This window comes from Blennius ocellaris (assembly GCF_963422515.1).
Source record: "Blennius ocellaris genome assembly, chromosome: 7".
Taxonomy (NCBI): domain Eukaryota; kingdom Metazoa; phylum Chordata; class Actinopteri; order Blenniiformes; family Blenniidae; genus Blennius; species Blennius ocellaris.
Window position 1 is genome coordinate 12,163,533 of NC_137656.1, and position 27,867 is coordinate 12,191,399.

Sequence of the window (27,867 nt, forward strand, 5' to 3'; positions counted from 1 at the left end):
GAGTGAGAGAGAGAGGCGCCGAGAGGCAGCATTCACCACACATCAGGGGTAGTGATAAGGACTTGGGAAGAAGGGTTTGAAGTGTGGACTTCAAAGAGATGGTACACACACTTCCAAAAATACGTGGGATTGAAACAGATGAGATCACTGCGCTGTCCTCACAAAGTGCAGAACAAGACCAAAGGGAGAAAACGAACATCATCAACAACAATAACAGCAGCGGCGGCGGCAGCGGCAGCATCCACCGAGGCATTAGAGGGGAAACAACAGACAGAAGACAACACGGCTGCCGTCCCGGTGACGGGCCTGTTGGTTTTGTGGCTCATGTGGAAGTGTTTTGCTGTAGGTACAGTACGTTTGTCGAAAGAGCTACGCACTATATCAAACCAAACCGGCGCACGGCGAGCAGCACTCTGCCACGTCAACTAAATATATAATGACAAATGTTTGAAAACACAGCAGAGGTTATTATGTTGGAGGTTTTGATGAGGAGAGAAGGAGCTGCGTTTAATGGCTCGTAATTCACAAAGACACTGAGCTGCCAAGCCCGCAGTCACAGCGAGAGGGAGAGATTTGGGCTGTCAGTGACGAGTGCGAGTGTGTGTTTCTCTGTGTGGGCTTTCTTGGACACAAAGGACAAATAAACAAACAGAACAAAAAAAAAAAAATATGCGCGTGTGCCTTTGTATTAGTGTCTGGGTTCAATCATCCACCTTGCTAGATCTGTCTGAGTCTGTGTATACAACTGAAGAACTGCAGGTGTGTGTCGGTGTGTGTTTGTGCAAATGGACATTTATGGGACTGTGTCTGCGAGTGGGCCTATGTGCACGTGTGTGTACGTGTGTCTTTTTTTTTTTTCCCCTCACCCAACTCATCCCAGAGCTGTCTGTACTTGTCGGTCATGGTGGTGCCCTGCTGTCTCCACAGTGCCAGCCGAGGGTCGGCCATGAACTGTTCGGTGATCAGTGTTAACATCCTCGCTCCGTTGGAGTCACGCATCTTCAACATCTCCCTCACCTAGAAGAGCAGAAGATAGAGAGAGGGGGTTGCATATATAAACACACATGCAGTTTACACCAGCAGAGACCTGTGCATGCCCAAACAGCTCGCACAGCTTTCACACATTACTATGAAATCACAAACCGGCACACAATGGAAACCGATACATTTGTGTGGCTTTAATAAGGTACACAACTTTTCCATGCCGTCGTTCAGACTGATTTTATTGTATTGTTTTATGGTGTTTAGTACTATTTAATAACATAGTCATCACCTAAATACTGTGCATCCATCTGCTTCAAAGATGAAAATAATGTGTTATAAACACGTGTCTAAATGTTTACAAATATTGGCATATACACCCCAGAGTGTTTTTTATAATGCAATCCCATATCTCCATATTAAGGCTGAAACACTGTTTTGCTAGTAAAATATTATGCTTGCGCTTGCCTTTTACTATCTTTAGTTTTCAAACTTGACTTGAAAAATCAATAACTATTCAAACTAGTTTTGTGCCCTTTAAATGGATTTTTGGTTTCACTTAAAGTTTGAACAGTCCTCGACTGGAAAGGTCTGAATTTGTTCAGCAATTGTTTGTTTTTTTGTTTTTTTACTTTTACAGAAAACATTGAGGTTAAACAGTGGTTAGTGAAGCTTTTATTAAAAAGAAGAAAAAAAACAAAAACTTTCTCTCATAAAATCTACTCTAAAATAATGTATAATATAAATTCATGTGTTGAAAAATAGATTGCATTAATAACTTTGGCAATTTAGCAACAACGGAATCTAACATTTTTCTCTCCTTCTGCTTGGCCAGCGGCTTGTTTATTCTTTTTCCTTCACTTGTTCTCTCTGGAAAATGTTTCCTCATCGCAGGAGGGACTCGTTTATTGTAGACTATAGTGGTCAGCATCTTTTTGTTCTTGGAAGCACAACAACACTTGGATTTCTTTCAATCTTACTGAACCACATATACATTTATGGCCTTCACCTTCTATTTACAGTCGATAAATGAATGTAAGTATAGTGAGTGTGTTTCTATGATTTAAGGCCAATTCTGTGTGTGCACCTGACTCTCACTGCAGGTGCGTATGCATGTATACAGGTTCACATGTGATTGTTTGTGTGTGTGTGTGTGTGTGTGTGTGTGTGTGTGTGTGTGTGTGTGTGTGTGTGTGTGTGTGTGTGTGTGTGTGTGTGTGTGTGTGTGTGTGTGTGTGTGTGTGTGTGTGTGTGCTGAAAGAATAGAACCTTCAACAAAGAGCATGAAGCCGAGAGAGTTTTCTAAAAGCTGGACAGGCTGGATGATAATGGCCTTGGCTCCCAGTCTTTACATAGCATACATCACATTAATGCTGGCCTAGCTCTGTCAGTGTAATGCCCGGCAACAAGAAGAACCACATATCTTGCACGGAGTCGTTTAATCATGGGGACACAGTAGTATAGAGTGCAAGCCTTCCCTTCTTCTATGCCTTTCCCCCCCCCCCCTCTCTTTATCTCACAGTCTCTCCCCCTCCTGCAATTAGCTGCAGCTAAGAGACAGCATGCCCTTTAATGTATGTGCATTAAGTATTATCTTTTGTTCCCATTTCTTTAGGGAATAAAAGATAATAGAAGTGCACTGGAGAGAGGGTGGAAATATTTATTAAGAGGACACAATGAAAGTGTATAAGTGTATCCTCCCTTTAGAAATACCCAAACGGGAGAGAGGTGGGCCTGTGCGTGCAAGGCAGAGGGGGCTTGTGGGACCATGCCCAACAGGGGTCGACTATGTGCTGCATCTCAGTAGTCATGTTCTCTATGTGGAAGAGTGAATGTTCCCGTTCCCTGACCTTGCTGAAGAGCAGGTTGAGTTGCTTGCCCGAGCCGTGGTATCCTCCCTGGGACAGAAAGAGCTTGACTTGCTCCTGAACCTGCTCCTCATCTAGGTGCCAGCAGTTCTCATCGTCCACACTGGCTCCTGCTGTGGGGTCCGGGGCCCCTACACACACACACACACACACACACACACACACACACACACACACACACACACACACACACACACACACACACACACACACACACACACACACACACACACACACACACACACACGCACACGCACACGCACACACAGAATCAGAGAAAAGGTCATGTCAAAAGCACATTAGACCACTGTGGTTACATGACTATCGAAGAAATTGCAAACATTTATTCAATTATGGATGGCTGGGTGGAAAATTGATTTGTATTTCATTTAATGAAAGCACAGAAGTTATTTGCATCATATGATGTGATGTGATGTGATGTGATGTGATGTGATGTGATGTGATGTGATATGATATAACATAACAATATTCTTTGCTATTTCTTCTGTTTTTTAATTCAACACAATACAAATTTGATCAAATATTTAGGCTATCTTTACCTTTGTTAACGGAACCCATTAACGTGCTCCATTGGAAAAACAAGCTTCGCGGAAACTGTTCAATAGCTGTAATTCTTACAAGTCTGGTGATGAGTGTACATGCACTTGATTTGTAAAGTCTGTCAGTGGCACTAGGACTTTTTCGTTGGAGTTATTGACGTAGAGTTGGCAGATCTCCTCATTTCAGAAGTCTCTGCCTCTTCTTATTCAGCCCTGATTCTGTTTCCTTCCTCCAGGTCTGTTTCCTGTGTGGTGTTATTTTGAAAATTTCTTCATGACCTCTTTTTTTTTTTTTTTTTTTTTCCCTTTTTCTGAACATCACTTTAGAGTCAAAAACCTCTAACAAAAAGATGCATCCGGGCTCTGTGAAACCTTCTTTATCCCATTTCTGTTTCTAACAGAGGATATTGATGATGACTGATACACACTTTTCGTCAATGTCTCTTGTATTGCCACCCCCCCCCCCCCTTGTCCTGTCCCTCGGAGGCAGAAAACTGGTCTATAGTGTTGATTAGAGGCAGTTACTCCTTTACAGTCTGGGTCTCATTAAGGAGCAACATTGATCCTGCCTCACTTTAGCTTCATCACACAGTCGATGTATATGTAGAGGCGGAAAGACACACTTGAAGTTTGCGTGACACCTCAGCACGCCTGCCACCTCTCACGCGCGCTCACTCACCGTGGACCTGGTTGATCTCGGAGTTCTGCGACAGGATCTCGTCGGCCAGTTTCTGTGCGGTGGGCAGCACTTCTGTGTGGTGCACCGAGATCAGATACTGGACAAATTTCTGCAGCTGGTCCCTGCTCATTTGGAAGAGGGTTTCCGAGATGGGTAGGTGCAGTTTGACCTGCTCGGGCTTCCGTACTCTGTAGAGGGAAAGCGCCACGACGTGGGCGCAGTAGAAGATGTCTTTGTTTCCACAGGTGCACGTTACTGCTGTGATCTTGCAGCGGTCGAAGCTCACACTGACGCTGCATACGAGCTCTGGAGACGAGGGTGTAGCAGGGTCTGTCACTGTGCCGCTGAGATGGAAACCTAAAGAAGGTGGGGAAGAAAGGAAAAGGCAATCATATTAGTGCGTAGAATGGTTTATGCTCGTTTCACTGTAAAGAGGTGTATCATTTCCTCGAAAACATAAAGGAAAAAAAAAGTTCAAGTTCCAACTTCTCAGCTCACCAGACCTTTAATCTCTGCACGAAAGCAGCAACTTGAAGTTTCATCTGTCGAACTATTAAAGCAGGATCACTGTAGCCACGTATTGAATGTGCCCTTTAATAAATGACACCGCTGAGTAAATCTATAAAAGAACGATCCCTCTGAGGATAGAGTTATGTTAATTTAACAGACTCGGTTGGCCACAGTCACCTGCCAAAAGGCCCCTTGCTCCCTTATCATGAGATATGATCAGGACCAGCTGCAGTCCACTGCTTCCACACTTAAGTAAAAGTAAATGAGCCCCACAGAAATCTTCATCCACAGCAAGAGGAACTGAGAGGGAAAGGAGGAAGTGAGCAGCGGGCACAACTGTTCCGCACTGAATTATACACTCTCTTGTTTGAATACAATGTTTGATCTTGTCCTGAGTGCACCATCCAGAGGCGTGGCCTGTCATTATGTGAGAATGAATATGAATGAGCCAGGTGGAGTCCTCCTCCAGTGGCTTAAAACACACACACTCGTAAGCATAATGAGAGAAACACACGTGTGCTCATACATCGAGGCACAGCATGAGATCATGCATTTATTAATAATGGGAGTGGTTAGGAGAGACGGAAAGTAGCTTATGAATTCATTTATGTGCTCAGGAGAGATCTCTGAAATTCATGTGGACCAGGCAAAGACATACATATCTTTAATATGTTTATCAAAGAGCTGAGCGCACACAGCGCTGCGATATCAAGCATGTATTAACGCATATATCAAAGTGTTTTCTGGGCCTCTGCATTAAGTAAAAAAGGGAGGGGCAGGAGTTGAATATTTCATAGGATATAGATGGAAATGGGCTCATACAAGCTAGCTAAACAGAGGTCAGGTCAAAGACGCTTTGCTTGCGCCGTTGTGCAGTAAAGAAGGCAGGTGAACGTCTAGAGAAAGGCAGAAAGTAGTAAACAGGATCGCAACCCTTGTCTACAGTATTGCATGTACCCTGACAATGCATACAAAAATAAAACATGTTGTTTGTCGAGACCTGATAGTCTGCATTGTCCCCTGAAGCAGGTCGTGGGAAATAAATAAAATATAGAGTAGTTTGAAGGAGACCTGATTTAGTTTTGTCACCGAAACATTTGAAAATCTCCACAAGCATGAATGTTGAAAATGGAAAAAATGACAAAAGTAGAAGTGACAATGCTTTGTTATGCATGCCCTTTCACTAAACATTATCCGCAGAGCTAAGAAGTGTTGGCTGCTAATATCTGACGGCGCAGAACTGCTAAACATTGCTATGAAGATATGAGTTTCCATTGTGAAAGCCAGCTGGCAGAGGAAGTGCGTGTTCGTTAACAATATCCACAGAAGAGGGGTGTGGATCAAATATGGCAACCACTTGCATCTGCAGTGATCAAAGCCTATATGTCTACAGCTGTGGGACACAGAGAGAAAGAGAAAGAGAAAGAGAAAGACAGAGAGAGAGAGAGATAAACCATATTAAAAGGAGACAAAAAGGTTTACATGGTGCAGCTGCAAGTACAATGGAAAGCTAACTTATTTTGCTGTGTAACAACATAGAGATGAGTAAAGGCTGTTAATAGGTGCCATACATTTGTGTGTGCGTGTGCTGTGTGAGAGCGAAGCTTGTGTTTCAAGGGTGGCCCCGGAGTCCGGAGAGTTGAGAGAAGAAGAGAACATCAAAAACATGTGAAGCAGAGGGAGCTCAAAGTAAAAACCAACCTCTGATACAAACACAAACTCTTTTAGACACGCACGTACGCACACGCACGCACACGCACATACACACACACACACGCATGCACGCACGCACGCACGCTCGCACGCACGCACGCACGCAATCAGATGTTGGTAAAAACAAGTCCCATGTTCTTTTGCGAATGTTTTCCATTCAAACAATTCATGGCAATACTATTGTTAAAAAAAGAAAAGAAAAAAAAAAAGGAAGAAAAAAAGGAAAACTCCCAACACATGGAGTATGAAAAACTAAATAGTGATAAAAGACTAACATAAAATTTCTGTCGCGATTCCCTTCGCTTTCATGGACACTCTCTCGCCTTCCAAACCCTTTTTATCCGTCCCTCCCTCCATCCACATTCCCACAGCTCTTTCTCTCTCACTCTCTGACAGATGGGTAGGTAATGAGTTTCGCCTTTCCCCGTCCAATCGTCTGGGCACCAAAAACTGCCCCCCGCGCCAAAAATGCCCTTTTAATTTAGCCAAGCGCTGAGTACAGGGATATTACTGTTTACACTCACGCGCGCGCGCACACACACACACACACACACACACACACACACACACACAACACACACACACACACACACACACACACCTCCCATGAAACTTTCGATGTCTCATGTGCTAGCTATTAAAGAGCCTGGTTTCCCCCTCACCCAGTCCACCCAGCTCCCCTCCCCGAGTGGTGCTCAGGGCTCTTTTCTGTGCATGTTCAAGGGGCCAGGGTTGGCTTTCAAAGTAACCATGGCCGCCATTTTTAGAACAAGGCCTCTGTGAGGTTGCCCTAGAAACCCCTTCTGACCGCCCTGGTGAAATCACACTTGGCCCAAAGCTCTATGCAAAGCAGAAAGAATAGTGTGCTAAAAGAAAGATCAAGAATGAGCATATGTACACACACACACACACACACACACACACACACACACACACACACACACACACACACACACACACACACACACACACACACACACACATATATATATGTTCAAATCCCACCGCCTATGGACCACCCGCACTCTTTAGGGGTCCCACATCAAAGCATTCCCCCAAATTGCCCTACGCTCTATCTTTTCATTTTGCAATTGTATGAGTGCCGATAAGCCAACATGCACTCTTGACCATCTCGGGACCACTTCTGTGTTTTTTAACAAGGGGCCCTCTGAAATACTGAACTACTGCTCTGATTTCAGGGAAAGTCCAAAACTAAGAATTACAACTCTTCCAACATACATACATACATATGCTGTGATGGAAGAATGAGGCCTTTATATGCTTCCTATAAAACAGGATTTAGATTCCCACATGAAGGCAGTCGGTGGGGATCGAGGCCGGGGTCTGAAAGGTTTGCTTGCCTAAGCACAAAAGTGCCCAGTGTATTGAAATCCCTGAACAAAATTAGATTGAGCGACATACATATATTTTCGCAATCAAATTAAGATTCCGAGTCAACAGAGAAAATTCAGACCCAGCGGTGGGAAGGTCATTAAGTTTATTGGCTGAATTGGTTCATGAGTGACTGTCACCTAAATCTAATATGGCACCATGCGGTTCAGACGGCACTCATCCGCTGTGTTTGAGTTTCCCTCTGTGTGCCTGTGATAGATTCTGAATACATGATAGATTTCAGGGAAGGAAACAAGATGAAACAAATGTGCTGGTGTGAAAGCAAGTCAACAAAAGCAAATGGGGGAATGTGGAGAAAGCAAATAGATATTTAAGACCTGTTGGTCTGCACAGTCTCACTTCAGCCTTGGGCATTAATCAAATTACCTCATGAGCTGTAGACAGGCAGAGAGCAACACCTAAATCCCACTCTGGCCTGCTCGAGCTTCTCTGATCCAGAGGAGACCACCTGCAGCAGCTTGAGCTTTAACATGGAATCCTGCTCGGTGTTGACCAAAGATAGAAAACTAAAGCCTCACAGAGAAAGTTCTATTGGACTGCAATCCAATCTGTTTGGTTGGATTGAACAGAGAGTCTCGGGTGAAAGGAGATCTGAACCACAACTGAAGAAAAGCAAGGCCGTGGTGTGGGTCGAGGAAGGGTCGAGAACCGGTGGGCAACCCCCACCTTGCCATCCCACCCATAGCTAAAGAAGCACTTCCGCCATGGCGGCTCCTTGAACTGGTCCAATTAATAAGGCTACAAAGACAAATAGAAGGCCTTTCAGCGTCTTCGCAGGCCAGCTCGTGTGAGTAACAATGAGTGCAAGTGTGTGTGGTCCTATAAGGAAGAACCCATACAGAGATGATAAACAGAGATCTGTGCTATTCTGCAGGAGACCTTGCTCCAGGCGTGTGTGTGCATGTGTGTGTCCTAGGTGTGGGACAGGCTGGAATAACACAACCGAGCTCCAGGGGCCTCAGTATTTACGCAGAAAACTTGCTGGTGGACCAAAAAGTCTTTTTCTCCTCGGGTGTGCACAGCAATGTACACACACCCTTGTGCAAATGAGCATAAATTAATGTTTTGAGATAGCCTTTGAATTTCAATGCCAGTAAAATCTGAATCCTAATCATAGTGATGATAGAAAAGGAATATCTGTATGTATGTGTGTGTGTGTGTGTGTGTGTGTGTGTGTGTGTGTGTGTGTGTGTGTGTGTGTGTGTGTGTGTGTGTGTGTGTGTGTGTGTGTGTGTGTGTGTGTGTGTGTGTGTGTGTGTGTGTGTGTGTGTGTGTGTGTGTGTGTCTCGGTGCGGTTGTGCACATGACGGCTCTGTAGGTTATTGCACTTGTCAAGAGCTGGCGGTTAAAATGACAGTCGACTACTGGGCCGCTGCCACTTAGTTGCCATGCGGCACATCAGGAATGACTTGCAATTTTCTAACTATCACTTTCAGATTGGATTCTAATTTTGTTGGATTGAGACTGTCAGACAGAGTCGGTCTTAGTGCTCTGCTGACTGATCCCAAGGTTGACAGTCGAAAAGAAGGCCCGTATGGTAAGAAAAGAAGCCACTGTTCAAATGGCGACAGAACAGGAAGGATGCAGATGGTTGTGTGCTGGATATAAAAGCTAACAATACATACTAAATAAAATCCACGTTCCTCGTGCTTCTTTGTAAAATTGATGTAGGTAAGACACTAATAAAGGAACGCTTCATTATTAGGCTCAATATTTAGCTACAGTTAAAACACTGGAAATTGAGGATCGGGACTACCCATCTACCATTAATACATCACATCATCACGTTGGTGATCCGTAGAAGTTGTTGTATTACATAGGGAGGTGCCAGAGTACCTCTTACCTGCGAATAGTAATTCCTAGACTACTGGCGAGGCTGACAGTTCCCTCCTGTTTGAGGCATCAATGCTAAGTCATGTCAAACAGGCCACTGGCAATGGCTTTGGGTAGTTCCAGAAGTGGTCACAATTTACTTAATATAACTGTCAGTGCAATAATTCAAAAGATGGTTTGCATTGGTAGAGCTAAAGAAGAACCAGAGAAAAAGAGGGTTGTGCTTTCAAAATTTCAAACAAACAAAGCAACCATTTGCCCTGGTTTAATATTTGCCATGTCTAAAATGACTTTAATAGGTGTAATCTTAGAATGGCAATGGTTTTGTATTGGGTGAACTCCCCATTTAGTTGCCATTCAACAAATTTCTGTCACCAGAGAAGCCAGCAAGCCGCTAATTCCGTCTCCCCTCTGTACATTAACTATACATTATCCCAATCTATGTGCTAGGTTCATTAGTGTGAATGAAATTACAGCTGGCTGGAAATGAATGTGTGTAATTAGGAGAGGTCTGTCCCAGTAGAGCCACGCAAGCTATAGATGGAGGTAATGGGATCCATCGAAAAGCCATTGTCTGCTACTTCAGTGCTTGAGTGTCTTTCTAATGACAAACCTATACAGTCGAGACATTATATACGTTGGTGTCAAGCCTGCGAAAGAGGCAAGTCCGAATGAAACTAAGCCTGTCTCAGCTGGTTTAAGGGACTTCTCAGTTGGAAAATGTGCAAGAATTGGACAAAGAATCTGGAAAAAAAAAAATTTTTTTTTTTTTTGGGGGGGGGGGGGTGTTTGTTGGATCTTAGACATAATTTACATTGAAAAAGTGCCAACATGACTTTTGCTGTGCTTGTCGGAATCAATTCCAGATGTATTTCTGTTGCTTAAATTTGAACTATGTCCCATAAATCTTGACTATTAATTGCTTTAACGAAGCAGATTCAAAACATGTGACTTGACACATAGGCTTAAATATATATATATATTTAAAAAAATGCTGTGAATAAGCTGAACAAACTTCACAAAATCCCACAAAAAGATTGTGTAAAGCACAGCACACAGACAAAAAGCCACTGTGAACGCTAACATGGCTGAAAGTGAGAGGAATTTATTTGCATATGAAAATAGCTGGGCGCTAATAACAGTGCTGGGCTGAAAACTACAGCATGACTGTGGACGCACATGTCAGAATGTGTGTACGTTTTTAGGTTCACTTATCCACGCCAGGAAATAACCTTACACTCTTTACCCTTCCCGTTTCATTTGGAAAATCACCCGACACACACGCACGCACACACACGCACGCACGCACGCACGCACGCACACACACACACACACACACACGCTCATGATGCCTTCATGCATGCACGCATTCTGGCTTCAGTGACTCCCTGCAGTCAACCTCCTTCTGCTCACCAACAGCCCCTCCTCTTTCCTTTTTCTCTCTCCAATAACTGACTCCTCCCCTGTTTTCCCCTCCTATGACACACACACACACACACACACACACACACACACACACACACACACACACACACACACACACACACACACACACACACACACGCACACACAAAGTGCTGCCTAGCCCTAAGCTGACCCGTTGTGTGTACTGACGTCACACACTAGACAAGGGGCGGCATCATTCCAGACAGACACACACAAACGTGCACACCCACACACACCCACACACCCACACGCACACACACACACACACACACACACACACACACACACACACACACACACACACACACACACACACACACACGCACACGCACACACACACACGCACACACACGCACACACACACACACACGCACATACACACTCACTCACACAGGCCCCAGCCGAGGGGGAAGCTGCATTCCAGCACAGGCACACAGACACACAAACACACATCACCACGCCTGGCGGTGGGAAGCATGGGGAGCGCTCAGCTGTAGCGGGGAGGAGGGAAGAGGGAGGTGGGGAAGCGAACTGAGGGGGGAAGTTTCTGGAGGGAGGAGGGAGCGATGGCTCTGAGCCAGTGTTCCTCTGAGCTCAGCACTTCCCCTTTCAGCTCCAGCCAGCCGCCAGTTTGCGTAACGCAGCCCATGCAGCCATGCTGGCTTGTGTTTAACCCTTTCCTTCCTGGAGTCACTGAGGTCACGCTCGCTGCTCTGCGTTTCCCTGCGCAAGCTCCATACTGGCATCAAGCCGTCTCTGCCCAATGTTCCCGACCAACATCCCCCTGAACCATCTTAGACTTTCCTGTTATAGCTTCAAGCCCACTGGCCCGCAACTTCTAAAATATTACCTGACAAGAACTGGGGCGCGCACACACACACACACACACACACACACACACACACACACACACACACACACACACACACACACACACACACACACACACACACACACACACACACACTGAATCAACCACATAGGTTCACTTTTGTAAAGCCAGCATTGGTGCAGCAAATTAACCTTTATTTTAGAGTTATTTTATCAAGATAACTCTAAACCTCGTTTTTCAAACCGCTAAACTGTGGTGTAACCGGCCTTAGAGTGACCTGGATTTACAGCAATGTCTCTCTCAGTGTTGCCAGATCAGATTGACAGTTTCCAGCCCAGTCACATCTTAGAACCCGCCCATTCCAATAAAAACCAGCCCAAACCACGAAGTTGCACCAGCCCAATGTATTTTTCCACGCCTGACGTAAACAAAAATAGCCCAATTGGGCAGAAAGCCGCCCAATCTGGCAACACTGACCTCTTTCTGAAGAAAAAAAAAACAGTGCCACAATCGCTTATATCCACACCTATCAATTATCAATTACCAGGCAATTATCATTTAGGCTCACAAAGAAGGGACCACATTCACACTGATTTGTTTGCATTGGGCGTCTACAAAGAGAAAAGCATATGTAATGTGGGACAGGTATAGTAGATGCACAATAAATCTATTCATTGACCTTCTGAGAACGTATGTAGGCCAAAGTGTCCAATCCACCCACAGAGACATGAGGCCTCGTACATCAGATGCAACACACACACACACACACACACACACACACACACACACACACACACACACACACACACACACACACACACACACACACACACACACACACACACACACACACACACAACCTGTGAAAAGTGTCATAGCTCACACTAACCACAGCGGACACAATCTACGGTGGTAGGACAAGCAGAGTGGGGAGTAGGTTTGGGTGGGGTGAATATGGGAGGAGGCTCTCTCACATTTAATATCACTTGACACGCGTCATCCAGCATCTCCAGAGCAGCCACTGCACACGTGTCAGACCGGTGGCCTTGTCAAAGACACTACGCACATGTACACAAGGTGCACATTGTACACACACACACACACAAACACACACGACAAAGGCAACGCAAAGACAAATATTACAGCCACCTGGCGAGGTGATGAGCAGGTTGCTGCACCGAATGGGAATAACCAGGATGAAGACGAGCGAGAGAGAGTGTGGAGTGAAGAGGGGAAGCAGGACAAAGGTTGAATATGTCTCTGCTGAATCGAGGTGGTCGATTTGCTTGCCTGCGGGCTATTCCTGTAAATATTGACGTTGATGTTAGCACCACTCTCTTAAGGATAAGCTATAAAGCAAGGGGGTTAGATTTACTCTGTGCAAACTCAAGCATCTGAAATCACACGCTACGCTTGGCCCTTTCCGAGTGTGTTGAGGGGGAACAACGACAGACTTTCAGGGTGAAGAGCTCCAACCACACGAGAGAATTTAGCTCTCTCGGTAGGTTTACAGATCACTCCTCTCCCTTTCTCGCTCTCTCTCTGGATGGTTAGGGTTTCCACTCTCCAGCTAAAAGCAGGCAGCTGACATCAAAACCTTCAGAGAGACCCCTACTTCCCAGAAACAGCTCTCGTTTCATGTAAATAGCTGCCTTTCAGGGATACATTGAGATAAATTGCACCCTACTGGACAAGTGGGAGACAATATTCATCCTGGAGCATCTTTTGTTGACATCTGTATGTGTTGCCATGACAACACATGGTCTGCCCAGTGTGAGACTGTATGTACGCATGTGTTTGCATTCAGGGGTTGTTTTCGTGGGGCACCGCTCTCATTCTTTGTCAAACACACACATGGTCCAAAGCTTGAAGAGAATAATACATGAGCATGACAGAAACACGGATTCAGGTTAGACTTTCTGACAACTGCCACGTCCTTGTGGGAGGCTGAAGGCAGAAGAAGTTTTTTACTAATCATCCTCACATAAAAAAGTAAAAAACTAATCCAACTGTGACAGCACCTTTTTCTAAAACCCTCCTGAGGACTGTGTGTGTCCAGGCAACTGGGAATTAATCTGCTGGAGGAATGCATTGATGCTTGAATTAATTTTAAGTAGGTTATAAAAGCAATCCTCCTATGGGATCACTATTCCTCCACAGACAGTAGTCTTTCTACTTCTTACTTTGTAATGAAATCATTGTGATTGTCTGTAGCAACTCCACATTGTTTGATCAAATTTGCCCAAATAAGCATCTTCATAAATGACAGAAAAATAATCATAGCCCAAAGCAATTAGGCTGATTATGTCTCTTCTGGGACTTGAGAAGTGAAGGACTATGTCACCTCTGAGACCACATGGTACAGGGGCCAACTGCTTTGTTTATATTTTACTATGCACTCGTACTTGGATCCTCATCAGGATAATTTGGGATGCCAGATTGTTGGAAGAGGCGAGGACAGTCGAGTGTGATTGGGTATCAAGGGTGGGGGTGAGTACAGGCCAAATACTGAGGGGGGTACTTTCCCTGAACTGCACCACAATAATTGTTCAGGAGTTTGGGGGTGTGCTTATTAATCACAAGAATAGAAGGAAATATGTGTGCATGACTGTGTGAGAGAATCCCCTCCCGTGGGCAAGTCAGCATTCACCCATGAAGTAGGTCAGTGAAATTTGCCCAAATTAGGTCAGTGGCAGTCAATGGGTGCCATCCTGAACAAGAGACCGAATGAAAAAGGGGAGACAGAGCGAATGGGGGAGAGCCTATAAAGTTAGGAGAGCAGAACCAAGCGGCTTACTTCATGTTAGCTTTAACACTTAGTTAATTACTGCTGCGCTGGCCCATACAAAAAAGCACCAATAAAACAAAACCCCCCCAAAATGCATGAATTAATGAAGCTTAAGAGAGAGGAACTAAAGCTACTCCAAAGCAGCCACAGTTGTTTTTGGCTTTAAAGCCATCAATATTTTTCTTCTCTAACATTCCTGGTATCAGCAACTGTGAGCAACAAAAGACTGTTTTGATTGACAATGCTTTTTAAAAGCAGTCCAATTCAGTTACAGTGCTTAGGTCTGATTATTTAGCACCCCTCCTCCCACACAATGCCCCCTCTCACTGTTTGGACGGTAGCTTCCTCTAGCTTTCCTGGATATTTTGACAAACCCACATTGGTAGATTGGGGTTGTTGAGCATTGTTGCCAATAAATGGCAGAACACAGGAACCTTTTGAAGTCGATGGCACAATGTGGTTTTCTTTCATTGTCCCCCATCTGTCAGTCAGCAAGAGAAAACATGACTCCAAAGGAAACTTCTGCTGCTTGTACTCCCCCCAATCTTAAGATTTTCTATCCACACATACACACAAGACCAAAACATAACAGAAATATGACAACAAAGGCAGGAGGCATGAAACAAAAAGGCTGTACTGGGTATTAGATGGATGGGGATGGGCTGAATAGTAATCTGGGAAGAGTTGCAAGGTTCTGTTGGAAAGTTTCTGATGATGGTTCAACTTGTACCAACTGACAGTGTCTTTCTGCTCGGGCTTCATTGGCCCACTCGCATGGTCAAAGAGAAAGTGCATCCCACTGTAGCTCCAGGGTGCACTCTCAGCTGTAGTCTGTCAGACCTCAGTCACTCATTTCAGAGCAGTTGGGTGTCAGAAAGTAGGAAGAGTGCTGACATGTGTCTTCTGTGGGCAACGTCTGTTGTGATGAGTGATGGTGGAACCTGGGTCTGCACCTAATCACACAAGGCTGCACCCTTGCTCTGACAGCAGCAGCGGTTGGTGAGTGGGAGGGTATAAAGGAGTGGGACAAAGGCGGCTCTCCCTGGGCAGCGATCAAACTTGAGCCCCCGGCTTGCCTGGAGATGTGACAAGGCCCCCTTCCCCTTTCGCTGCTTTCCCCCATCCTCCCCCTGCTGCCAATCATATGTCATATGCTTCACACTCTCTTGTGATGCACGCTTTTGTGCAGCGAGCGCTGGGGCCGAATCTGTCTACACAAGTTAAAGAGACGCACAGAAATGAGAGCTGAGGAGACAAAGAGACGCACAAGGAGTCAGAGAGCTATTTGGGATGTGTTGAGCCATAAACAACCAAATGTACAAGCCGAGCGTGGCTTGGAGTGTTGTGAGTTGCAATGAGTTACAGTGACCAACGGTACTAGCCAGAGAGAGAAAGAGAAAGATGCCTGGCTACAGAGACAAGGTATGGGATCCAGCGAACTGAGCTGAAGCCAACCTGGATGAGGCCTCGGTGCAGATATGCTGGGACAGTACCAGGGGCCCAGCTACAGCCTGTCAGTGCAGGGTGGATGGGGGAGCAAATGAATTAGCAAGTAACACAGAGTGAAAAAACATCTGAAAAAAAGAGAAAGGATAGGCTTATAGACAAAACAGAGAGAATGAGAGAGAGAGAGAGCGAGAGAGAGAGAGAGAGAGAGAGAGAGGTTTTGGGGCTTTTCAGCTCCTAAGTGGGATGGAGGGGGATGGTTGGAGGGAACCGCTGAGAGTGAGGCAGAGCTGGAGCCGAGGCGCAGAGGCAGGGCCAGAGCTGAGCTGGGGCTGCTGAGAGAGGAGCCAGGGCTGGAGGCCAGAGGAGGGAGAGAGAGGGGGCTGAGAATAGGAGGAGGCTGGGGCAGAGCTGAGGCTCGGGCCATGGCCAGAGCCAGGAGCCCCAGCTTTCGATTTAGTCAGCTGTTCGCCTGGCCAACAGTGGGAGGACGTAAGAAGAGAGAAAACAGGAGGGGAGGTAGCAAGGGAAAGCAGCACAGAGACTTCATGGGAGAATTTGACTGGGAAGTGGAAAGTGAGAGGAGATGGAGAAGAATAAGACAGGGGAAAAAATAGCACAGCGACAGAGAATGAAGAGGCAAGAGAGGAGAGAAGGGGAGAGGGTGGTGGCGGAGGTTTGGAAAGAGGACAGTGGAAAAGCCATTAGATTCCTATGAGAGAGAAAACAGCACTGAGAGCAGACAGACTGACAGAAGGTGGTTAAGGCTCACTGGCTATGCAACCACTCTTCCCTTCCTCCCTTGCTGGTCCGCCTCCCCCTTCATGCATTTCTCTCCTCCTCTCCCTCTATCCATCCATCCTTCCATCCCCACCTTTTCCCCGGCGAGCTATCGTCCGACTCGCAGCAGTTGTGTCTCACAAACAACCCTGTTATTCATTATGCAGGACCTGCAGCCGTGACCCTAAACACACACTGAGATCCCAAACAGGTGCCCCACACACAAACACACAGAGCAGCAGAGGGATCGCACATAACCGGAGGGGGAAGATACGCAAAGACTGTAAAGAGAAGGGCTGAAGCGAGAAGAGAGAGCTCTCCGTGTCCGCCTGAGAAACAATGTAGCACGGACAACAAGACAAGAAAGATGAATTACAGAAAGGACACTGAAAAGAGGACAGAAAGACAGTGCGATTACAGGACAGACCGCAAAACTTTTGATTCTATAAAAGTGGAAAAATGAGATTTGGTGTCGGGCAGTGAAAGTGAGGGGCGAGGGTTTGCCATGGGGCATGCAGCCGCTGCTAGCAAAGCACTTTGCGGCTTATTATATTCCATTCAGATGGACCAGGCGTCTGGGATAAAAGCATTTAGTCTGTGCGCTAGTGAGTGACTCAGCACTTGGAGCCTTCAGCAGGTGGTCCCCTCATAGCTACACAATGCATATCAATGAAGTGGCCCACTCACTCCCACACCTATGTCTCCTCTTTTACTCCTCCCTTTTCACCGGAAACACCTTTCCCCCTCATGAACTATTACTATGGTGCTACTTTGTTGCGCGAAACACAGTAACTGGATTTGTCTCCAACAAGATTTGAATAACGAATAGGTGTGATAAATTGAATGAATAGCACCAATCAACACAAAGCTCAACAGCTACATCCTTGCACTGCATGTTGTTGCAAGACTTTTCATCAAAATAAGGGACAAACATCTCTCATGTGGTTGGAATAGCCAACCCTCCTCCTTGCCTCCCTTTTCCTCTCATTTACTGTTGAAATGGAAGACAGCTTCCCCCTCCTTCTCCTCCTCCATCTATTGCCTCCTCTCCATCACTCTCTTGTCTCTCTCCAGCTCTACCTCCACCCATCTGTCCTTTCTTCTTCGTTCTACCTCTGTGCCTCTCCAACCCCTTCTCTCCTCCCCTTGGTAGTGGTTAATGGCACAGGGATCCAGCATGGAATATAGATCAGTGTGAGATGGATGGGGCACCAGGAGCTCTGGCCAGTCCCGTAGGTCCCAGACCAAAGATTAACTAAATATTAGCTGACAGGAAGAGAGAGAGGCAGGGACACAGCTGCAGCTGCTAGTGCCACTGCTGGCAGAACAAATGACCGAGACGGTTTTTAACCCCCTTTTTGCTCTTGGGGAAGGGAGGCGGACACATGCGATAAACACACAAGAGATGCAAAAAATACACACAATGCATTGAGGCAAACATACTGCCATGCACGTGTACGCACATGCTATCAGAGGTACCCTGGGAGAAGATTCCCACTAATCACATTCTCTCCTCCCTCCTTCTCTGCCCTGCCAAGGCGGATGGCGAGGGGGGGAAAGGAATAAATCTTTATTAGGCAATGTGTCCCTGCTTTATCGATCGGTTCGCTCCTTCCCTCCCCTTCTCCCACTCCATTCCCTCTCTTTCTCTCCCCTCCTTTTGTTATTTTAGGCGTGTGTCTGCCATCCCATTCAATTGAGTCAGGGTGTACATCAGAAAGGACCATTACCCATGTCTCCCTGGGCTGGCCTGTCACTGGCTGTGAGGGGGGTAAGGGGTGAGGTGATCGAGCCACCCAGGAGGGACAGCTAGCAGGCTAACAGCTAGCCAGACACAAAGGAAGACAGAGAAGAATGCAGGTTTGAGGAAGAATGCAGACTGACAAAAGTGGCAGTAACACAAAGAGGCAAATAGCCCCCCTCAACTGCACTGACTAACAGCACCGGCAGGTCTGTATTTCACCCAAGCTGAAGCCCTGCACTGTTCAACCAGCAGACCATGGCACTGATTTATGTTGCTAATTTTCCACTATAGGGACTAATGATAAAAAATGGGCACTGCTTTCTTCAGCTCAAGCTCAGAGTCTATAATAAAGTGTAAAACAGAGATTAATAGCAAAAATCAAATCAAAGCCCCATGAGACACAATCCCGCAACTTTACCTGTGCATCACAGATCAACAGTGTCATAGTTTGATACACTGAGATGAAGTCAACATTTCATTATATGGATAAATCTAAAAGATACTAGATGAACATTAAAAAAAGAATTAAAAAGTAGAGCATCCCAATCGTTGTAGTAGAATTATGGCCTTGTGTTTGCGTGCGTCCACCAGCAAGCAAAGCTGAAATTTGGTGCAGCAAAAACTATACAAATGTAATAATAATAATTTTTTTTAAAAACGTCTTGAATGTAGATTCTCCTGTATAATGCATTTAAACACACTGATCAAAAGTGAAGTCACAGTGACCTTGATCTTTGGCCAAGGTCATAAATCTAAATTCAGATGAAAACCATGTAATCATTAAGGAAACTGTTAGAACTGGTCCGACTGTTGAGCAAATGTCCAAACCAGGTCTTCTTAAAAAAAAAAAAAAAAAAAAAAAAATAGAGTAAGATTTCATATCAGTGATACTCATGAAATAATTATTTTTAAATGTCAGGGAATGACACCTCAGCAAGAAGTCTCATTTCTCTTGTAACTCCTGATTGTGGTAAAAAGAGCGTTTCTATATGTAGAAACAGTTTTGCCCCTGAGGTCTGTTGCAGACAGTGAGCACTGAGAGGACAACTTAGCTTGCCAGCTAACCTTCTTTTGGGATTTGAGACACAGGAAGCACTATGGAAACATGCTGTATCCAGATAGGGGCAATATAAATACAATATGAGTTTCAATTGCTTGGGAAATGATACCGGAAAACTGAGAAGGGCAGAAATAGAGAGTGTGAAAACACATGGAGGGAATGCACGAAAGAGGAGGATAATGGGTAAATGTATGGAGAGATTATACACATAAGACCAAGCAAACACAATGATGGTCAGGAACAATACAAATCGAAAAACAAACAAGCGAGGAAACGAACAAGAAAAAAAGAACGAACTGCACAAGACAAAAGTCTTCAGAAGGGCAAACTAAATTCCATAGCCAACTGAAAGGCCTCCTCCACCTTCCCTTTGAATCTCACTCGTTCTCTTTCTTTGTCTGTCTTTCTCATGCCTGGAGAGCCTTTCCAGCTCTATTCAGCCCAGCTCCGCCACAGAGCCATGAATGCATGTCTCACATGCCACACAGCCACGATATTGCTGCAACAGGCTCAGCTAGAGGCACCTTTCTCTCTCAGGGCCTCCTCCTTTACATAGTTCACAAGGCACTTGAGCCTTGCCAGGAATTAAAAAAAAAGAAGACTGGGTCGCCTTCCCAATTTGGTCTGGTTCAGGATCCTGATTGTTCCACTGAAGAACTATAGAACTATGCATAAACTCTGGCTCCGCTTGGGCTGGTCTTTCAGGTGAGAAATTGTTTATTGGTATGTTCAAAAGGCAAATGTGCACACTCAATCAAGCAGGCAATCGTTTACTTTAGTCAGGCCCTGTTTATTGGAAAACAATAATGTGAGCCTGTCTTTCAAGCCGAGCAATCAGCCACTGGAGGGACAGTCTGACCAGAGTGACCTTTGACTTTAGTAAATCCCTGGGGGTCAAGTGAAGAGGTCAACATTAGGCCACTTCAGTGATGGGGGAGGGACCAGTCAATGACCGTACATCTCTGTCGATCCATGCGTGTGTGTTTGCATTCAGGGTCACAGGCAGGTAAAGCCTCATCCTCTGCTTTTGTTTATTTTGAGGCGTCTAATCACTGACGCTCCAGCCCGGAGAGGCAAGTGTGTGTGTGGGTGTGTGTGTGCGTGCGTGTATGTGTGTGTGTGTGTGTGTAAGAGTGGAAATAAGATAGGGTGGGAATGATGACAGATGGGAATGTCATCCACCCTCTTTATCATTAGCACGCCTCACCTTTATTCAGCCTGGCACACAGAGCTATAAACACAGTCACTGAACCATTAAAACACACACACACACACACACACACACACACACACACACACACACACACACACACACACACACACACACACACACACACACACACACACACACACACACACACACACACACACACACACACACACACACACACACACACACACACACACACACAGACTGAAGAACTCAACGAAGACTCAAGCCTTATTGCAAAGCAGCTTGGTGCAAGTGTTAGGAGAAACATATGTTTGTTCTAAAAGCAGATTAGCAGGATAAACCCACTTTGCAGTCATTCATATTGGCATCGGGAATCAAAATTGATATGTCCACACAGGCAGAGCTTCGTTACCTTCCTATCAGGGATCTTGCGAAAGTTCATTCAAAAAGGTAACTTTCTATTGTCTAAGCAAAGCAAATTGTAATTGTGCTAACACACAATATGGAAAGCAGATACAGACACGCACATTCATCATACATTGCTGTGGGGTGATCTGAAGGCTGTAAAGCTTCTAGGAAAAACAAAACAAAACAGGTGTTATTCAAACTGCAAAGAAAGTGCATACAGAGTCCTGTGGCTTGAACCTGCATTCCAATACCGTGTGCACACAAACGCTCATGTAGTCATTACCTTCAGGGGGCACTGTGTTGACTTACAATCACTTCCGGCAGTGCCACTTCAATACTACCAACTTTTTGCCCAACTCCAACACCTACTCTGACCTTAAAGTAACCGTTACATTAGTTTAGTGTCAAACAAATATATCCACCAAAATATATATAAGATTTGTTTTATTGGGAACATGCCTTTTGTGCCTGCAAAGATTATGTAATCATAATCTAGGCATACTATCAGATTCAGGCCCCCATAACAGTAATGAATGCCCAATAACACACACACACGCACGCATGCATGCACACACACAAAACAAACAGTGAACTCTTCACTGCAGTAAGCAGAGTCTTGGACTGCTTGTGCTTATTTCAGCAGCCCATTGGTGCAAAGAGGAATTCATTAAATAGAAAAAAAAAAAAAAAAGCAAAAGGGAGAATCAGATAGAAGAACGCTGAGTGCTGCATTCCCCTGTTGTTATTATTGCCAAATCGAAGAGAGAAAGGCGGCTGGTAATAAAAGTCATTAAATGAAATAGAAAAAACGTCTTTTAATAGGTCCTTGTCATTGTGGATTTAGTGGCCTTTCCATTGCCTGTTCCCTGAGCTTCATTCCCTGCACTGACAGAGAGGCGAAGGGCAGCAGCTCTGTGGAAGGAGGCCTGGATTCCTAGACAGAGTCAGCCAGCCGAGGAGCTGTGCTGACGCACACCCGGCAGCCACAGTCTGGGACAGGAGACAAGTCAAGCTGGAACGGGGACTGGGGTAGACGTTACAGAGCTCATATTGGAACTTTATTACTTTAGCTGGTTTATTTTAACAAGGGCCAAAAGCATGCTGATCTTGTACACTGAGCTACTCTGTAAACGTGCCAGTGTTGGTGTGGAGGGTAATTTTGAAGGAAAGTCATTGGGCATCTGTTCTGGTGGTGTGGCAGACACAAAGGCAGCCCGGCCCTGGAACTGGGAATGGCGGTTAAAGAGGAGTAGAGGAAACAGCTATGTCTGGGATAGAGTACTGTGTCATCATCTTTTAGGAGATGGAACTGTAAATATGACAAGCAGATCTTCAGCCTGATATTGGAATGTAGAAGATAGTATGGCCTGAGTTTTAAAGACAAAGCACAGTTGTTGGCAGGAATCCTCTCTGCAGGGTGTCTGACTGTTTACAGCCGAGATGATGACAAGCACTTGGTTCTTCTGGAAAATTCAGAGTCAAAAATGATTGACATAGTAAGCAGAAAAACCAGAGGTCCTGTGTCACTCAACTAGTGCAACATGGCATTATCAGCATTTATTAGGTGTTTCCTTGAGATGAGGCCACCCAGACAGAAAATGGCTGTGACTGACTAAGTAACTCAATGTGGAAACTGAGGTGGACACAACATTGTTTATGAGCAGAATTAAACCAATTATCAAGTGAACACATTTCAGATTTACAGTGACACCGATCGACCTGGCTCTGGCTTTTGATTAAGAAAGCTTCAGTTCAACTGAAGAGGAATGAATAATTCTCAGATCCTCTTCAACTGCAGGTATTATCTGGCATTTTGCAATATTAAACAAAAGCAATATTGAGATGGAAATGGAGGTACCTATACAAAACACAATCTTTATCTGTAGTGACATTTACACGGCCACATCTGCATGCACAGACACACTCTCATGCAAGGAGAAGCTGCGCTGCCATTTTTCCATTACACGACAGCTGTAAGGTATCCTATCTTCTTTCCATTCAGCCAGCATAATGGGACAAGGGCCTGGAATCTGCTTCTCCCAGTCTCTCATATATACACAACCAGAGAGAAAGAGAGGGCGCGTCCTCTAAAGACTCCACATCTCCTGACGTGCATGCAGTTGCTGCCCCTCTCTCGCTCACTCTCTCACTCGCTCTCGGACAGCCAGATGTTTACACGAGCTGTAGGCTCAGCCATGTTTCCATGACGATACAAGCCCAAGGTTAGTCACATGCCTGGGGGTAGACCTGAGGCATCAGATCCAGGTTCATTGCGCCATCAACACTCCCACCTTGGAGCTTGGTTGACAGACGACAATGGATCATCTGATTTGAAGATTTAATCCCTCTCAAAGAGCTTATTCTTACCGTATTACAAAAAAATTGTAAAATATTGTGGAGAGTTGCTTTTTTTTTTTTTATACCCTAAGCTGTATAGCGTAACGCCTAAGTCAAAAAGTGAACCTCTTTACAATATATAGCTTTCCCAGTGTGTTCACAGGCGTTCTGTCTCCTCTTTGGTGCAGGCATGTGGGCTCACTCTCAACGGACATTGTAAAAAGATAAAGGAAGTCTCTACAACCTAACAGGAAAATAAAACCAGATTCACCCACATGAAAAGAAACAGCCCACACACAAAGTGAAGAAACAAGCCCTCACCCACCGAAAACACCCAGCTCAGCCTGATAGCGTCTCGCCAGGCGACATGCTCATGCAAGATTTACGTTACGCATCTTAAATTCTGCACCTCTGCAGACGAAATGCTCGAAATGTCGATACGGGGCCTCGAAAACCTCATTGTATGACCGTGTGAAAGTTTTTGCTGGAAAAAGTGCAGAGGAAAGCAACGCATGTACGTGCGTGCTTTCCCACAAACAGCATCAGTGTTGCTTCAATTTTATAAGTGGCAAAAGATTTCTCACTGGCGTTTGGCTTGTTGCTTTGTCACACAAACAATAACCTGCTGTGTGCACAAACTCTCTTTGTTGTATCAGCTCCTTTATTCTGCTGGTGTTGTATTGCTGTAAATTCTGAATGGCACTGCTGCAGCTCTGCCTAAATTCTAAGCACATATGTGGCATAAAGAAATGATGTGTGGTGCCATCACTTCTCCAATAACACACGCAAAGTGTGCTTTTAAGGCACTAAACATGGGATTTAGGAGAGTCTGTGTTATGATTTTCTCCATCTGTGTCACAACAAGGAACGGATGAAAACGAAAAATAAATAACACCCGCCTGGTTATTTCCCAGTTTCTTTGACATCATGATAAAAAAAAGTGGATAAGAGAGAGTAGATGACGCAGAAACCCAATTAAGATTCTCCAGAGCGTGAAGAAATTAACCTGAGTTATGGGTACGCACACACACACGCACACGCACGCACACACACACACACACACGCACACACACACCAATTTGTCCCTGAAATAGGTGGAGCAGAGGAGGATGACATTCACACTCAAACAGGCATGACTGCCATGGACATTCAGTGATATTTTAGGCAGGGGAAAGGCGAAATACTACAGGCTATCTAGTCCAACAACACCGCCATGGAAAATACACCAGAATAGTGCACAGGATATGGGTATCTGCTTTCATTCTCGTTGAATTTAAAGCGGCCTCAAAGTGCCCACCTCATCACTCTGATTTGGGGCAGCAGCATGATAAAATGACATGCAGTTCCATGAGAAAAATTAGCCTAACAAGAGGGGGAGCTGGATAAATAAGCAGTAGCAAGTAGCCTATGCTAATGACATTGCAGGGAGCGACATATGCCAGGCATCAGTATGTCACTCCTTTGGGACATGGGGCTTACGGTAACAGGATAGTGAGGTGATTGTATGTGTGTGTGTGTGTGTGTGTGTGTGTGTGTGTGTGTGTGTGTGTGTGTGTGTGTGTGTGTGTGTGTGTGTGTGTGTGTGTGTGTGTGTGTGTGTGTTAGCGGGTCTTATGTTGTTGTTTTACTTCACTTCCTTGCACAAAGCCCTTGGAGGTAGCCCATGCGTGCAGGAGGCGGAGGGGGGGGGGTTAGAAATATGGGGAGTGGATGTCAAAGGGAGGAGGGGCAGGACAGTACATGCTTTGAATAAATGACAGAAGAGGGGATGAACTTGACCCAGACTGTAGGACTAAAACAGGAAGGAGGGTAATGAAGTGCAAACATGCTTTGTCATGCCATGTTAGAGCCATAGGATTAGAATTCTATAATTAGAGGACGGGGCACCATAATGCTAGCCTCCCTTTCAGCGTGATGAGCTGCCGAGTCTAAATTACACAAGGGGACCAGTGGAACAGATGCTGTGAGCAGAACAGGCAGATCTGGAAGTTTCCTATAGTAGTCAATGAAGCTTGGCTACCACACACCACGACCTGACTGACAAGTTAAAGAATATTGAAACAGGCGAGATTTATTGATATCGCTGTGATCAGCTCACGACAGTGTCATTTTTCTGACAGACAGATGCCGTTAGGGGACCGTTCTCCAAAGCAACATACATATTTCATCTCATCATTTTCAGTTTTTAATGTATTATTACACAAAGAACCTTTTCATACTGGCTGGGGTCAGGTATGTGGTCCACTGCCTGATCAGTGGCTGTCAAATTCATCAGACAGTGGAAAGAGTGCAGCAAGGGCAACGCGGGCTGGAGCTGGGTTGTTATAACACTGCTATAACTAAGGAGCACTGGACTGTGAGATATAACACTTGCATTCGTATATGAATATTTATCTCAAAGGCTGGCACTGGAACAGATGAGCCCGCATGGGAGAGCGAACAACCCATCTATCTCACTCTCTCCCCTTTTCCTGTGCTTCATTCTTTACTTTCATACATCCCACTTCTCTTGCAATCACCATTTCAATGCCTCTTTCCTCTTTTGCATTTTCCACCCACATTTTCCCTCAAGGCTTCCCCTCTTTTTCTTGATATCACCCGATCTATTGCTCTTCCCCTTAAACGCCATCCCCCCATCCGTTCCATCCACAGCACTGATGTATGGAAAGAGATGAAGGGAGGGAAAAAAAGAGGAAAAGTGTGTGATTAATGTCTTTGAGAAAAAGATAAATAATCACAGGAGACTGGGGGCTGGTAGTTGGCCTTAGGGGAGTAAATATGGAGAGTTTTATAGCTGCACACTTGGGAGAGAGGAAGGTGGAGGAGGAGACGGGAGGGGAAGGAGAGCGATACAGCGACAGCAGATCCATTCAAGTATATTAGCTCCCCCCCCCATACACAATAACCTCCACATCTATTCTATTGCTCTACTGTCTTTCATCATCAACTCTGAATCCCATCCCGCTGACAACACACACACACACACACACACACACACACACACACACACACACACACACACACACACACACACACACACACACACACACACACACACAGCCACCCTGCACTGAGCCAGACCCACTGTATGTGTTTGATGGGCCAATACATGTGGTGTGTGATGTGGTTGACAGCCCCCTCCCATGCTGCCCTGCTTTTAAGCCCTCATCCTCCAGTGGCTGCCTGTCCCCTGGAGTAGATTGCATCTTTTATTTATAATTTTCTCTTCCTTGGCTTTATCTTCTCCAGCAAAAAAAAAAAAAAGAAAAAAATTGAGGGGCGAAAATTGCAATCAGCATAACATGCCCTCCTCCTGCTGTGTACTCGCCTGTCATTCTCCACTCTCTGTGAGCATGCAGGATGAGACTGACAGCCCATGCAGACTGAGACCCACATACACGCATGCACCCCCCCCCCCCCCCCCCCCCCCCCCATGTGTTTATCAACTCCACACACACACACACACCGACACATACTCTTTTCAATCTCTCACACACAGGATCACACGTGTGACCACAGACGATGACCCGGTTCCTCTCTTTGTCACTATTTCTGAGTATTGTCAAAGCGCACACACCTCTCTGCTGATGCCCCATACTTTTCATATTACCCCGAGCTGCCTGTTTAGCTTCCTAGAGCAGCACAAGACTGAGCACACAAATGAGCCTAATGCTGGGGAATCTGGTAAACAGGCCAGAGAGGGAGGGAGAGCTGCCTGCCTGTCTGCCTGCTCCATGGCTACTATTGTGCACTGCACATTCTCTGAGCCCACAAGAGCTGAAGCCATCTCCACACAGATTCTTTGGAGGGATAGTAAGCCAAGGAGAGAGAGAGCGAGGAAGACAGAGAGAGAGAGAGAGAGAGAGCGAGAGAGAGAGAGAGAGAGAGAGAGAGAGAGAGAGAGAGAGAGAGAGAGAGAGAGAGAGAGAGCAAGGAAACAAGGGAGAGAGACAGAGAGGGAGGGAGGGAGGAGGAAGAAGATCATGCATAAAATCTTGTTTGCAGAATGCATTAAGATTCAGATGAACTGGGGAGGGTAATGGGATTAGAATCCTGAACCGTTTCCAAGGGTGGGGAGTCGGATTGACAGCTGAGTCTATTGCACTGACGAATGCAGTGAAATATTGTGGCTCTGGCAAAGGAAGCCAGCCAGGCAGGAAGGCAGGCAGAGCAGAGCACAGCAGAGCAGAGCAGAGCAGAGCAGGCAGGGGGTTGCTGTGCCGAGAGCACCTCTGTTTACTCCCGGCTCTGCAACAAATATTGCAACTGCAGGAAGAAAAACAGCTACATTCACG

At 45.5% G+C, this 27,867-nt stretch overlaps 1 protein-coding gene across 1 annotated transcript in view; it reads right to left on the reverse strand.

Moving 5' to 3' along the window:
* The window catches only part of LOC308132253 (zinc finger SWIM domain-containing protein 6-like), a 48,731-nt gene that overhangs the window by 19,829 nt on the left and 1,035 nt on the right, over positions 1–27,867 (reverse strand). The window contains exons 2-4 of the mRNA XM_080499259.1: positions 4,089–4,445; positions 2,832–2,980; positions 867–1,017 (exon numbers count right to left, since the gene is read on the reverse strand). Of these exons, the coding sequence (XP_080355385.1) occupies positions 867–1,017; positions 2,832–2,980; positions 4,089–4,445 (657 nt within the window). The remainder of the gene's footprint in view (positions 1–866; positions 1,018–2,831; positions 2,981–4,088; positions 4,446–27,867) is intronic.